The sequence below is a fragment of the Anopheles arabiensis genome, chromosome 3 (genome assembly GCF_016920715.1).
Source record: "Anopheles arabiensis isolate DONGOLA chromosome 3, AaraD3, whole genome shotgun sequence".
In the NCBI taxonomy this organism is placed as follows: domain Eukaryota; kingdom Metazoa; phylum Arthropoda; class Insecta; order Diptera; family Culicidae; genus Anopheles; species Anopheles arabiensis.
The window spans coordinates 5,650,523-5,665,638 of record NC_053518.1 but is presented as its reverse complement, the minus strand read 5'-3'; the positions used below and the strand labels follow the sequence as shown (position 1 = coordinate 5,665,638).

The 15,116-nt window shown below is 50.8% G+C and overlaps 4 protein-coding genes across 4 annotated transcripts; 2 read left to right on the top strand and 2 right to left on the bottom strand.

The window, feature by feature from the left end:
- The first annotated feature begins 324 nt into the window (after nt 1-324).
- Nucleotides 325-1,816, top strand: LOC120903991 (glucose-fructose oxidoreductase domain-containing protein 1). The gene has a single exon (XM_040313683.1). The coding sequence runs from the start codon at nt 493-495 to the stop codon at nt 1,753-1,755; it is 1,263 nt and encodes a 420-aa protein (XP_040169617.1). The 5' UTR covers nt 325-492; the 3' UTR covers nt 1,756-1,816.
- Nucleotides 1,817-2,361: 545 nt separating this feature from the next.
- LOC120903989 (cilia- and flagella-associated protein 57) lies at nt 2,362-9,843 on the bottom strand. Its single transcript, XM_040313681.1, has 7 exons — nt 9,527-9,843; nt 8,433-9,460; nt 7,816-8,351; nt 7,251-7,736; nt 6,947-7,184; nt 5,797-6,878; nt 2,362-2,657 (listed from the first exon to the last, which is right to left on the bottom strand). Exons 1-7 carry the CDS (start codon nt 9,697-9,699, stop codon nt 2,469-2,471), a joined length of 3,732 nt encoding a protein of 1,243 aa, XP_040169615.1. The 5' UTR covers nt 9,700-9,843; the 3' UTR covers nt 2,362-2,468.
- On the top strand, nt 2,625-5,801 carry LOC120903990 (sphingomyelin phosphodiesterase 1-like). Its single transcript, XM_040313682.1, has 5 exons — nt 2,625-2,706; nt 3,478-3,672; nt 3,736-4,702; nt 4,765-5,311; nt 5,377-5,801. The coding sequence occupies exons 1-5, from the start codon at nt 2,631-2,633 to the stop codon at nt 5,734-5,736; spliced, it is 2,145 nt and encodes a 714-aa protein (XP_040169616.1). The 5' UTR covers nt 2,625-2,630; the 3' UTR covers nt 5,737-5,801.
- Nucleotides 9,844-9,956: 113 nt separating the features above from the next.
- On the bottom strand, nt 9,957-10,700 carry LOC120903992 (gamma-secretase subunit pen-2). The gene is made up of 3 exons (XM_040313684.1): nt 10,520-10,700; nt 10,329-10,433; nt 9,957-10,267 (listed from the first exon to the last, which is right to left on the bottom strand). Exons 1-3 carry the CDS (start codon nt 10,578-10,580, stop codon nt 10,128-10,130), a joined length of 306 nt encoding a protein of 101 aa, XP_040169618.1. The 5' UTR covers nt 10,581-10,700; the 3' UTR covers nt 9,957-10,127.
- Between the last annotated feature and the right edge of the window lie 4,416 nt (nt 10,701-15,116).

Here is a 15,116-nt window from a genome sequence, read left to right as displayed (position 1 = left end):
GTTTTTCAAACTTATTACTACGAACAAAGTAAGGAAGCATGCTTGCAGCATCGTCCCATTTGAAACGAGAGCGCGCTTTGCAGGCGTTACGCGCCGTTACGTCGCGTTTGACAGGTAAGCGTTACTACCTGTTACGTTTTGTGTTAGCAGAATACAATTTTGTATTTTTTTGTCTTTCTAATTTCAGTTTTAATTCCACCTTAAATTTTTATGCATTTAATATCCCGTTTCCATTGAGTTGAATTTCCCTTTTCCTTCCATTTTGCCACACTCGCTGACCATGTCGACCGTACACCGTGCAGCTAATTTGTCAAAGTGCGCTGATTTGTTTACAATCCGTGCGAAAGGCAGGAAAAAACAAAAGCAAAGACAACATTCCTACGTTGCGCCTTCGTGTGTTCCGCTTCGTTCCGGTGCTTGTTTTATGTGTCCCTTCCGGTGAGTGTGCGTGTGTGTGTGCGTGCTCAGAACTGTGTTTTAATTGGCGTGAAAATGCTCCCGGGAATCGGTATGTTCGGTACGGGCGAGGTGACCCACGTGCTGGTGCCGATACTGCGCGACAAAGGCTTCAACATCGTGGCGATCTGGGGCCGCACGGGCAAGGAGGCGGAGCAGGCGGCGCTCGAGCTGAAGATCCCGTTCCACACGGCCAAGATCGACGACGTGCTGCTGCGGAAGGACGTCGATCTCGTGTTCATCACCTGCCCGCCCTTCCTGCACTCCCAGATATCGGTGAAGGCGCTCGGCATTGGCAAGCACGTCGTGTGCGACAAACCGATGACGCTGATGCAGAGCGATGCGCTGAAGATGGTCCGCGCCAGCCAGTACTACCCGACGCTCATCTCGATCGTGAACCACTCGCTCCGGTTTCTGCCCGCCATCGCGCACATGAAGCGCGCCATCCAGGAGGGGTACATTGGGCCGCCCGGACCCTGCCTCGACCAGACGCTGATCGACGTGAAGGTGCGGATGGGCCCACTGTTCAACCGCAAGCGGTACGACTGGCTGTGCGATGAGTCGATGGGCGGTGGGGCGCTGAACCTGGTCGGCAGTCACGTGATCGATCTGGTAAAGTTCCTCACGGAGCGGAAGGCGGTCCGGGTGCACGGGACGGTGCGCACGTACGCGATGTACGCGTCCCACTCGCACACGGGCATCAGGCGGGTGGCGGCGCCCGACGTGTGCGCCTTCCAGATGGAGCTCGAAAGCGACGGCAGCACGTCCAGCGCCCTGGTAACGGTGAACATCAACTGCCACGAGTCGAACAACGCGTTCCAGCAGGAGGTGGTCATCTACGGACCGGCCGGCCATCTGACCGTGCGGGGCGGCGATCTGGTGGGCCATCGGCTGAACGCCGAGACGGGCGCCGTCAAGGAGGAGATGCTGTACGTGGACGTGCAGGATCTGCAGTTTTCGGCCACCTCGGACACGGCCCTGCCGCGACCGTACGTGAAGGGGCTGTGCAAGCTGGTCGGGGCGCTGCGGGACGCGTTCCACCCGAACAAGGAGAGTGCGGGCTGGATCAAGGAACCGGTCCAGGCGGCGGCCACCTTCGAGGACGGGCTGTACGTGCAGGCGGTGCTGGACGCGATCCGGAAGTCGAGCAGCGAGCGCTGCTGGACGAAGGTGAACGTGTGCGCCGAATCGCCGACCGGCCAGCAGAAGCAAAATGTGCTCGCGAGTGCGGCGGCTCGCATCGCCTCCGTGTCGGCAATTAGGGCCGATCCCAGTATTAATCATGCCGGATACTTTTAAGCTGACGATCATGGGGCCAGTGGGGGGGGGGGGGGGTGGAGTGGTGTTTGCAAAGTGTTTGCGCTTTTTCTACAACAGACAACGGACAGAGCAGACACACGTAATGTTTTTTTCTTCTATTTATTGTGCATTTTTTTCTCGTGTACTACTAGCATTAGTAACAGAGTAGTGACTATATTTAATGCCTTTACGCGAACAACAATGGAGCGGTTTTGGATCGCTGGCGTGATCGAGAGACGACGTCTTTTTTGCAACCTCCAGAACCTCCCTCATCTTCTACACAATGCGAAGGGAGGTTCTTCTTTACTCGTGGAGTACAAATCTTTACAATCAGTTTTTTTTATAAATGATTATCTTTATAAATCGTGCGCGATATTTATTTAATTAGCTTTACTATATCTTTACCGTACTTTACTAATTTATTCTCACCCGTCCAACATTTCATTTCATTCTATTTTCTTTAACCAAAAAGAAGGCACCATTGTTCGTTCCATTTGCCGCTTAGTGTTAAGAATGTGAGAGCAAAAGTTTGTTCGTTTTTTTGTTTTGCTTGTTGGTTTGAATTTTAACTTCATGCCGAGAACAATTATTATACATTTAGCAGACTAAAAAGCGTTAAATAAATTATATTTATCATCACACAAAATTTCAAAAACGAAAAAAACGTTACACATACACTCGCGGTTCCATTAGAGAAAGAACGACAATCCATCTCACTTACTAGCAGCAGCAGCACCAGCTCCAGCACCACTAGTGGCCGGTGTTGTCGCCGGTTTGCTGCGTGTGCTGCTTTGCGCGATCAGTTCGGCGCGCAGGGTTTGGTTTTCGTTCGACAGCGCGCGCACCATCTCCTCCAGCTTGGCCATCTGCTCCCGATGGTGTGCCTCCAGTGCGTCCCGGTCCTGCGAAGGAGGAGGAGGAGGAGGAGGAAGAGAAGCAAGGACGGAGAAGGTTAGTGAAATATATCGGTCAAGTGTAGCCACACCCCACGCGCAATGTTGTGTTTGTTGTGCCCATCGGACCACGTCCACGTGCGCCTTCGTTGAGTATTCATGTTGTGTAATTACAGATGAGTTGCGTGGGTGTGTGATTTGCATCGTAATCAATCTCTCAAGCTTCCATCCTCCCCCCACTCAAAGCGTGCGCTGCATGCTGATTGTTATTAGAAGCCTGGGAAATGTTTAAAAATGGCAAGCATCTTCTGCGCATAGAAGCGGCCCGTTACACCTGTTGCGCGCTTGCGTTAAATGGATCACTTTCACGATCGATTGCGCACAATGGTTATAGGGAAGCACTGGCCAGAGCTCTATCAAATCGTGGTCCACAATTCACACGAACATTGACCTTTTGTTTTGAGGGTATATGTGTATGTGTGTGTGGGTAACCCAACCTTGCGCCACGTGTGCCACTCAAGGTGGGAGCTTCCTCCTCAAGGGCTCTCTTCATCTTAACCTCTTCTCACCCTGTTAAAGGCCTGTAATCAACAAGCGAATGTTCCAATTCCATTCCCACACCACTAATGAGCCATTTGCCTAGAGGTCAGTTGAGCGGGGGTCGCACCAGTAACTCACACCTTACACCCGATACACACACTCACCGCTCATTATGGAAGCAAACATCGCTGCATATCATTATCATCATGGTGTTGTACACAACTTACAAGCCGAATCAACGTCGCTTTGATTAGGCCACTGAGAAGAGTGTGTATGTGTTTGGCTTTAGCTGGTCAGATCTGCAACAACAGTCCTCAGAAGGTTATCGGACGTGCAACGGAACGGTCACTGGACTCCTCAAACATGTTTCCAACTTGGAGCACTTTTTGTGTGGCGTTTTTCGGTGTTTTTTGCGTGGCATGCTTTGCCCAACGTGCTGCCGTTCCCGGTTCTCCACGCGGAACACCGTACAGGATTGATTTAGGTAGGCGAAGCATTGTTATTGCATTCTCCTGCAGTCACAGCTTACTTTTCGCTTCCTTTTCAGCACAATACAATCAGGCACTGTTGCCAAGGGTGCGCACCCTGCTCGGGGCGGCTGAGCTAGCGGAGGAGCAGTATGTGCCGTACTTCGAGCTGCTGCCCGAGTATCGCGACCGGCTCAGTGGAAACTTCCTGCTCGATGGATTTGCACGCGCTCGGGATGCTGCCCGGTGCCTTACCTGCATGTCCAGCTCGTACCTGTTCCTGAGCTACTACAACGAAACGATCGTAGATGGGCGGGGGGACACGGAGCGGGTGTGGACGTTCGCGAAGCGTATCTGTCGACTGCTCGGCTTCAAGCAGTACCTGTGCGAGGGTGTGGTCAACATGAACGGGCAAGTGATTGAGTATGTGTTGCGGAACCGCAGGCCATTCCCGGAGCCGGAAGACATCTGCCAGATATTCCTGCAGGAGCAGGACTGTGTGCGTGATGGCAGAAGCATTACGGAGGCGGCTCTGTATCGCTCCGTTGACATAACACCACCGGCGGAGGAGCAGGAGGAACAGGTTCGTTCGCGAATGTTCGCCCCACCGGATGCGGGTGGTTCTTGTTCGGCGAATCCTGCACCAAAGAAGTCACCGCTAACGATCGTACACCTCACAGACATCCATTACGATCCGGAGTATGTGGTCGGTGTGAATGCGGACTGTAAGGCGGAGGCGTGCTGTCGAACGTTGCCCGATCTGGCGCCCGCAACGCCGGAAACGGCAGCCGGCTACTGGAGCGACTATCGGGACTGTGACACACCGTGGCACGGTGTGGTCGACGTGATGGAGCACATACGCCGGCAGCATCCGAAGATAGATGCGATCTACTTCACCGGGGACATTGTGCATCACTTCACCTGGAACACGTCGATCGAAACGAACGAGGGCGCGATGCGGCAGGTGTTTGATTTGATGAAGCGCGTCTTCCCGGGTGTCCCGCTGTATCCGGTGTTGGGTAATCACGAATCACACCCGGCTAATTTGTGAGTATTTTGAGGAAGAAGTTGGGTTAAATTGTTACTAAAACAAGATTTCCCTTTAACAGGTACGCTCCACATGACGTAGAGGCATCGTATCGGATGGATTATCTGTACGACTTTATCGCGGACCAGTGGGCCGATTGGCTGCCAATCAAAGACATCCGTCCAACGCTAACGGAAGGTGGCTACTACACCGTGCGAACGCCTTACAGCGTGCGCATCATCGGGCTCAACAACAATCCCTGCTTCGTGCACAACTTCTGGCTGTTCTACAGTCTCGACTACTTTATGCCACAGCTCCAGTGGCTGCACGACACACTCCTGCAGTCCGAGCGGGACAATGAACGAGTTCACATCCTAGCGCATGTCCCTTCGTACGATGATTCCTGCTTTATCGGGTGGACGCGCGAGTACCGGAAGATTGTGGAACGGTTTGCGCACATCATTGCGGGCCAGTTTAACGGACACTCGCACGTGGACGAGTTCAATCTGTACTACAGTCGGGACGATCCATCGCGTGCAGTGAGTGTGGCATGGAACGGTGGCTCTACGACCACGTTCACGAAGCTCAATCCCAACTACAAGGTGTTCCAGTTCGATCCGGTTACGTTTGTGAGTGTCACTCAACGTATGAGCTTTCTTAGAAAGAGTCTAATTTGAATGCACTTTTCCTATAGGAACCGCTGGAACAAGAAACCTGGATGTACAACCTTACGGATGCGAACTTAACGCCCGATCAGCGTCCTTCCTGGTATCGTTTGTACAGCTTCAAGAGCTACTATCAACTGCCGGATCTCAGCGTGGACTCCCTGCACCGGCTTGTCCAACGGTTTGCTCAATCGGAACAGCAGCTCCATCGGTACTGGCAAGCGAAGCAAAAGTATTCCGATCCACTACTTCAAGAAGGCTGCACCAGTACCTGTCTGCGCAATGCACTATGCGCCATCGTACGTACCGAACATGACGATGAAAGAGCCTGTGAGCTACTATACGAACGAGCAGCTCAATCAAACGCTACCACCATCCAATCTGGCTAACAATTCTCGAAGATTGTAACTATTTAAACGAACAATGTGAACAATGTGCCCAATACTTACCGCAACAGCCTTTTCCAGCTTTTCTTTCGCCTGCCGGGGTGAGATCGCTTTGCTCGAAAGGCCCAGCAGCGCTTCCATTCGCGTACAGTCGCGCTGCTTTTCGTTCAGCAGCTCACGCAGCGCGTTCAGCTCCGCCAGCAGTTCCATGTTTTCCTTCTTCAGCTTCAACGATTCACCACCATCCTTGCGCTGGCCGCTTGCCTTCTGCTTGGCGCTCTTGGTCATCCGCTCAAGGTACTCGCGCTGGCGCAGGAACTCGTTCTGCACGTCCTCATCGAGTGCGAGCGACTTCTGCAGCTCCTTATCGTTCGAGTACCGGTGGCAGAGCTCCTTGACGCTGCGCTTTAGCAGCTCCGGTCGCTGGATCAACCCGGACACGTTGTAAATCTCCCCGCAGAGCCGCTGGTACTGGGCTTTCGACGCCCGGAACCGGTTCCGCTCGCGCCGCAGCTCCAGATCGATGCCCACGTACTTGTCGCGCAGCTCCTGCAGCTGCAGCTCCAGCTGCTTGTTGTTCTGCTGCAGCTCCTCCAGCTTCTTCTCCATCTCCAGGATGAACTCTTTCTTCTCCTTGATCTCGCGCTCCTTCGGCTCGATCTGTGCCTTCAGCTCGGTGATCTTCATCGACAGCACCTGTTTGTACTTCTCCAGCTCGGAGTTTTTCTTGCCCAGCTCGAACACTCGGCGATCCTTGTCCCGTATCGTACTGTCGCGCTCGGCCAGCTCCTTGCGCAGCGCCTCGATTTCGCGCTGATGCTGCCGGATGCTCTGCTGGAACTTGCCGTGCTGCGCTTGCATCGTTTCGATCTCCTTCCGGTACGCCTCCGACTCGCGGCTCAGGGTGGAGAACTTTTTCTTCAGCACGCCGGCCTCACCGCGCCATTTGATGGAGTTTTCCTCCTCCTCCTGTAGCCGTTTCTCGTACTGAAGCTGCAGTTCCACCTTGTGGCGATCGTTGTCGACGTCAACCTGGCGGCAGTACTCATCGAATTCGGCCCGCTTGCGATCCATATCCTTGAGCAGGTTGTCGATGATGTCCTGCTTTTCGCTCAGCAAACGTTTCTGGTCCGCTTCCATTGATTCTGGAAGGGAAAAGAGAGGTGCAAATAGAGAAAATGCCGCTTTTTTTGGAGCGCTCATTTCCTCCTACCAATCGTATCCTGCAAACATCCTGCCGAGCGACGCAGCTTAACCTCGTACTCCTCCCGCATCGCGTCCATCTTGTTCTTCATGCTCGTCAGCTTGTCGTACTCCATGATGATCTTCTCGTGGAACTGTGCCTCAAAGTCCATCATCTCCTTCTGGTGGTCCTCCTTGCCCTGGGCGATGCTCGCGGTGATCAGGTTGAACTCTTCCGTGTGCGCCTGCTCCATTTCAATGTTCTTTTTCTGCAAAACGGAACAGTGTGCTGTGTCAAATTGAAGCTTTAATGGCACGATCACGATCTCCCCTACCTTAAGGTTCTCGATCGCGGCACAATAATCCTTGTGGATGTCACGCATCTGCTCGGAATGGAACGCATCGCCCTGCTTCATCTTGTACGCAAACTCCATGCTCTGCTGCTGGATGCGCATCTCGAGCGTGTTGATCGATTCGTTCTTCTCGATCAGCTCCTGGCGCGCGATCAGCACATCCGCACACCGGCCCAGCTCGGGCGCTTGGCGTGCCGTTTTGCCCTCGTTGTTCAGTATGCGCCAGATGATGAGCGTCCCGTCGTCGGCCGCCGTGATCAGCGTGCAATCGTCGTACGTGATGCAGATCTTCGTCACTTTCGTGTTGAAAAAGCGAAAGTTGGTACAGTTCCCGCTGCTCGTGTCGACCAGCGGCACCTGCACGTTGTACAGATGGCCCTTCACGCTTCCCACGAACAGAATTGCATCCGAGCGAGCCAGAGCCATATCGGTGAGGGGCGTCAGCTCGGGGATTTTGAACTCTCGTGCCTGCGAAAAATAGGAAAGAAAGCATCTCCCGAGCCTTTGAAAAAGAGCAAACATTCAACCCGAACCCCCGAAAGCTTACAATGTCCGATTTGGCAACTTCTCGAATGAGTCCCGTGTTGGTGATGGAGTACACCGAGTGGGCATCACTCGTCAGCGCAATCGACCGGTAGTGAATGCCCTTCTGGACGACCTCCTCCAGCCGTTCACCCGTCACCACATTCCACTTGTAGATTGCACCGTCGTTACCTCCGGACACTAGCACCGCATCGTCCGTGGACCACGCCAAGCTCAGGATGCTGCCATTGTGGCCCTTCAGCGACTGCACCACCTCGAACGTGAAGATGCAGATGAGCGTGATCATCTTCCCGTGAGCCGCCGCCAGCAGATGTCCCTGGTTGGAGAACTCGAGCTGCGTACAGCTGGCCAGATTGAAGCTCTTCGTTTCCTTCAGATCGTCCAGCTGGATCTGGAGCAGCCGGAGCAGATCGATGAAGCCAACGGCGGCGAAAAACCCGGACGGATGCAGTGCAATGACACCGATCTCGATCTGGTACTTCTTCACCAGCTCCACCTTCATCGTCTCGTAGTTCCACACGCGAATCGTCAAATCACGTGCTTTGGCCGGTGCAAGTAGAAAAACAATCGAATGGAAGCTTTAGAAGAGAATCAAGTACGTTAAAGCGCGCCCATCCTTACATGCTGTCATCACGATCGGCTTCCACGAGCACACGGCCATCCCAATGATGCCGCTGATGTGCAGCGGTTCGCCCAGGTTTTGAAACACCAGCTCACTGATCTTGAGCGTTTCCGGCACGATCAGCATGCCGATGTATAGCTGGGAGTGCAGCGTCGCCACCACGATCGTGTCCTGCTCGTGGTTCACCGCCACGTTCACGATCTTGTACTGCGGCTCGTCGTACAGCGTGATCGGCACGCGGATGATCGACTTCTTGCGAAAGTTGTAGTTCGATTCCCGCTCGAACACGTGCACCACGTTGTGGATCGCGTAGAGGAAACCCTTCTCGAACTGCGTCAGGCAGAGCACCTCGTGCTTCCGCTCTGCAACTTCCGCCGCAGTGGCGCCCAGGTCCGTGTCGCCCTCCCCGGACAGGTCGACCGTCTCGATCAGGTCGGCCCGCTGGCGGATCTTCAGCTCGCCCGACTCGACGAAGATGATCTCCGTCTCGGCGGTGCCGGCCGCCAGCACGTCCGACGATAGCCACGTCATGGAGGTGATCAGCAGATCGTCACCCTTGATCGTACCGATCTGGCCGAAGCCCTTGTCGGTGCGGTTCATTATCTTCAGCATGTAGTATCCGCCGACGGCAACTATCGTGGCATCGTTCGGATTGCACGACAGGTAGACGGCCTGGCCCTGCTGGCTCGAGTTGGACGCCCGGCCAATGATGAGCGAATCGTTCTTGTCGAACGAAAAGATCGACAGGAAGGCGTCCGGTTCGACGGACAGGACCGCCACTCCGCGGGAGTCGTGCGTGAAGCAGATATTGCCGATCTGCGTGTTCGGACAGTCTGCCGGCAGTTGGAGCGTTTTCCGTTTGCGCAGCGTGTCAATCTCGTAAACGTTCACCATCGATTTGCTGCAGAGAAGGGAGCGAGAGAGAGAAAGTGTACAATGTCTGAGTGAAGCAAGACGGTTGCGCAAGATTACAGCACGGACTTCCGGTTTCAGCACGGAAATCTCCGGATGGCAATTTTGAGGAAATCTGCAACGGAAAACAACAAATCAGTTTAAATTCAGCACTTTTGTGTGGCGAAGTATTCCTTTTTACCTCAAAAACTTTTGCTTGTTGGTGGTAAAATCGTGGATGGCCAACACGCCCGCCACGGGGTAGATGATTTCCTGCTTGAGGGTAAAGTGTACGTTACCCTGAATATCGGTCCTCAGCCCGTACGCATTTTTCGGAATGATTGAGATTTGTTTCGAGCGGCTATTCTTCTCCATTTTGAACCGTTCTTAAGGTTGAAATGTTCACAAATATTACGAAACGAAGCGAAACTTTGCAGAAGGCACACTTTCCGAGCAGCACCAGGGCAGGTTAAAGACAATTTGCTGCAAAATCCAGCAATATAGGGCAACATGCCAAACAAAGTAACCAAACAGAGCCAACGGAGCGATGGTGCCGGTGCTTGGCAACGACGTTCCAGTGGTTGCTAGTCGCGGAAATAGAAGCGGAAATCAACATGAAGTGCAACAGGTCGTTGTTTCTAGGGAGCTTTATTAGTGGGAAGAAGAACGCCCAATCAGTTCGATAGGAAACATTCTTTTTAGGTGATTTGCTAGGTGCTTCCCATTATTATAAGTTAATACTTAATTGTAATGATCATTGTGTTACACGTAAAACGGTAAAATTAGTTGCTGGCGCGTCCTCCTTACGCCTGCCCTAAGGGTATGATGAAGCTGATGTTGTCCGCAAACTCTCCCCAGTCGGTTCGCTTCAGCTGGAACGTTACTACCCACGATATAATGGCCACCACCCAGACTAGCGTTCCTACTAGCGAGAATATCACATCTGGAATGGAAGGAAGGGAAGGTTTAATTCGGTTTTCATTATCCTCGCTCACAGGGGTTACATTTTTTAATCTCCTTCTGCTCTTCGTAGGCTGGTTTGCGGAACGCTTCGTTGAAGAACCAGACCGTGTTGATGGACCACAGGAAGGGCAGCAGCGCGAATCCGGCTGAAATCGGTACAGTGTTCCAGGAAATGGTGAGTAATCAGTGGCTGGCGAGCTGGGGCCGTGCGTTTCACATTGTTTCCACATACCTTTGAAGTACCATTTGCACAAATACAGCTTTCTTTCGTTTGGGGCACGTGATAGATCCATTTTAGCTACCTATTATAGAAGGAAATCCGTGCTAAACTATAGGAAATAGAGAATTTTGCACCAGAGAAGAATGTTTTGTTGTTGCTGCGCTGCAAAATGTAAACAAACACAGCCGATGTTGACAGAGGGATTTGACAGCTGGAAGATGTAACGCCGTCAGAGTGACCAGAAATACCGATTTATCTGTATTCCTACCGATTTTTTAAATGCCTAGCCCTCCAAATAGGCATAACTTTTAACTCAGTTATGTCACCGACAAACCGACGTGACACTGGCGTTACAAAAGTGTCCCAGACCAAGGTGTGTTTATTAAGGAGGTGAATTGTTAGCGCGTTTTCCGGGCGCCATCATTGAGTATTGTTATGTCAAATCACATACAATTTTCTATACCCCCCTCCAGCCCTCCCCGATTTTAATACCGGAGCCCCCAGTATTGTTATGTCAAGTCGTGAAATGTCAATTCGCTCTGAAGCACTTCACCTCCTAATATCCATACACCTTGTCCCAGACGAAAGTACTGTCATTTACCAGTGAGGCGAACACTTCTGTCAAAGTAAGCTCTGTTCACTGCTGCTTCGATGTAAACAACTTTTCTAAATACAAATGGCGAAGGAAGTGTGAGGCAAGATTTTGTGAGAATAATTGGACAAAACACACAGGAAAATCATTTTATAAGTTTTCAAATCAATGCAAAAGATGTGAGAAGTACATAAAACAATACGCATTGGAATTTGCGAAGAAAAACAAAAAGTGGTTTTAGTAGTTCTTCCTTTGTGTCAGTGTAGAAAGCGAATCATTATAGAGATGGCGCTAGTGTTTAACGTATTTTCATTTGAAATAAGGAGACAACTTTTGAAGCTAATTTTGTTCGAAGTGTCACGTCAGTTTGTCGGTGGTTATGTTTCGAGTTTTAACCTACCGAAAACTACCGATAAAATTTTGATGCGCCTACCGAAAACCGCCAAACTAATCTGGCCACACTGAACGCCGTGTAACGACTCATAAAGTTTCGATTTTCAATGCGGTGAAATATTTCAGCTTGAAACGTGTGCAATATTTCACAGTGGAATGTAACGGTGGGTTGAATTCATACCCACAGCTGGTCATTTGAGGCATTATGTTTTCTTTTTTAAATAAACTCAAATAATCTCTTCCTTTAACCTTCCTTATCGATCAAGGATGCTATTACAATTCCGTTAGAACGTAATTCAGCACTGATAGGCCTCTCCTTTCCCTCTAATGCCACTGTTCGCCCTTGCTCCTTGCTGTTTAAACAAGTTCAACGAACGGTAATGGACTAGCCGGCAAATAGCAGAGAAGGTTGCATCCGGTCACAATCCATTTCCCTTCGCACAGGCAGCCACGCATATCCCGAAAATTATTGCTTCATCATCCCCATTGTTCCCTCCCCTCTTCCCATTTTCCCCATTGGCGGCACAATCGGATTGATCTTTCCGGGCGGGAGGTTGGGGCGTTTCAGCCGCTTCTGCCAAAAAGTTGCGCCACGAGTGCGGCTTTTGTGGCGCGAAACGGAACTACTGCACTGGGTGACAATGGGGAGAAAAGAAACAGTGCAGTGCTCCACCGTGGTGGCACAGCCAAATCCTAAGCTCCGCACTCCCATGCCAGTTCGCCGCTCCAGATGCAGACCGAAAAATAACCAAGCATAACCATAACTACAGGCGTTTCATCTCGGCCTGCAATAACAATAACCATTACAATATATCTTTTGCGCCCGGGGGTTGTTGGTTTTCCCTCCCCCTTTCCAAATGTAGTCTTCAAACGGTTGGTGTCTTTTTCACTCCTTCTCTAACGGTGTGTAGATACCCTCTCGCTTCCGCGTGCTAGTTCAACAATAGTTATCAAAATGGATCCTTAAAACCGTTCCTGTTCGAGTGGTTGGTTGTGTGACGGCAAGGAAAGCATTTTCTATTTATCAGAAGCATTCCGCATTCTTGCTCCATGTCGCTTTTAGAAGCTTCCAACGATCGCAGCGACGGTCGTTAGAATGAGTGATGCAGGATACAGCCATTACGGTAAGCCATTCGGAGGCAGACCTGGGCGCAGACGTCACCTAAAGCCTAACCTGAAACCCTAAAACGATTAGCCATTATTTAGCCGCTTAAAGCGTATCGATCGCCGATCGCCGATGCCGTCGGTGCCGAATCGGGGCGTTTGGCTTCTTTTTTTTCGGGGAATGAAGTGGACACTTTGGCGGCTAGCTCAGAGATTTCTCATGCGAAGAAGGTGTTGGGGCGGGTTTGTGTGGAAAAAAGATGTTACCTAAATTATAGATTTCTCATATTTCGTCGTTAGCGGCTGGTAAGTACCGTTGGCAAATGGATTTAAGATGTTTAGGATCTAATGTTTAGTGTCTAATGTATAGAAAAAAACATTCCTCCCCGCTATATAAAAGCCATCATCAGATTAGTGGCCATACTTCTAATTCATTGATCACGGTGTGCAAGAGAGGTGGGAAGGAAGTGAATGGGAGGAGAAGAAATGGCGTGTCCTCTTCGTTTTGCACCAAGCCCGGTGTCATCTAGCTCTCCGTAACAAGCCACCCTCATACGAAGCGAGCGCGCGCGCGCGTTTTAGTGTTTGAATTGTTTGGAAAGAAAAATGCATACAGATACACGAGGGTTAAAGGCGAGAAAAAAAGGCACAGCATTCCCCGGTACCAAAGGGGTGAAACCGAGCCGTGGTGGTGGTGTAAAGCTTGGAAATTATTGGCCTCATAAATGGATTAGAGTCGTGATTTTGGGCAATTAGTTAGACGAAGGACCGTGCGCGTTCCAGCACGGGCGGAAGGGGTTCGGTGCATCGATGAAACTGGGGTAGAGGGAGGGCAATAAAATGCAATGGCCGAAGTGAAAGACATCCGACGGTGCGAGGGATGACAACCGCCGTAAACGTGTGCAAGCGTGGATCAACCCGATCCTCATGCAATCTCTTTCTCTCCGGTTCGTGTTCTGTGCGATCGTTGAAGTCTTTCTAGGACGCGTTTGGGGAAGAATATGCCTGATCGGTTGTTTGTGATTGAGTTTTCGTTTGTTTAAATATGTTTTTTTTATACTTTTGATCACACTTTCCTATGCAGTTATGTGTTGTGATCGTTTGCATCGATAGAAATGTGACCACAATCGCGTAAAATTATAATATGCATATAAATTGCACTCTTTCCTGGACCGTTAGACCAGACGTTTTGTAAGTTTTTTTCCATGAAATCGAGTATTTTTGGCAAAAAATGTAGCCCAATAAACGTCGAACAAGCACACCCGGGAGAGGTTAAAAACAAGCGCAGCAACAGCAACCTAAATCCCACAGTGCAAAAGAGCATTAAATTCGAAGGCGAGGGAGCGATACGCAAAAGGGTATCGATACGCAAAAGGAACACACTCGGATCCGTTCGGTGCTGGTGATGAGATGAGAAAAACATTTCTGGTGTTTTTACTACATTTTTATAGAGCGATATAATATGATGACCACAACGACGACGACGGCGACGGCGGTGGTGATGCTGACGAAAATGACGACGACGGCGATGGCGATGAGGATGGATCGAATAAATGGCACAAAGCACGCGCAGAGTGATCGGAGTGAAATGGGAGAGGGAAAAGCAGAGAAAAGAAATCATCAAAACAACGAATCGCGCCAATAAACAAACGAACAGAGCGAAGTACTAAAAGTGAGTTTTCGGCGGGGGACTCTCTCGAGCATATATCCATGCCCGAATGCATGGGGATGCATTTCGAGACCGTCAACAACCGTCAGCTTAAGAGTGAAGTGAGGCAACTTGGCTCCGCTGTCCGCTTGAAAGTGTTGTCATTTGCTGCACCGTTTGATGTTTAATGTGTGCCAATCCGCGGTGTGGCGATCGTGCGAGGATGGTTTCGAGGGAGAAAGGCACGGATGGGAAGGTGTGTAGAATGACCATAAAATTGGATATATGACAGTAAAGCCAGGATTGTACGTGTCATACAATATCGCTCATATCCTTATCTTTATCAGCGTGCGCCCCGGAGTGGTGACGAGTGGTGGATCGAGTGTGCAAATGCAGGAAAGCGATCAATGAGGCGGGAACAGAATCCTCCCCGATCCGATGATGCACGCATTATCTGGAGCGAGTTTCCGTTTCCGAGCTTTCGCTCTTGCCATTGGTTGGGAGTTTGTTGTTGCATTTTCAGCAAAATGCTTATTTTAATCAGCTTACTTATGCAGAACTTCTGCTCGAGCGCGTACCGGAGGTGTCGGTGGGCAATAAAATATTTATTAGCATGCACCGGGAGCTACAGTCAATGAGAGTTTTTTTTCATATCTGTTGCTTCAACCGCCTAAGTGACATGGCTGCGCTAGCGTCGGACGTCTCTCGTCTCAGCTAGGACGTATTTTTATTGATCGGTAATTACACGGCTTGGGATAAAGATATATACTGCCGGGCGAGAGCGGTGCTGCGCATGTTCGCGTAAAGTTTATGGCAACTGATCGGGTGACGGAGTATAAGTTTGAGCTTAGTTTTAAATAATTCGCTTAGAG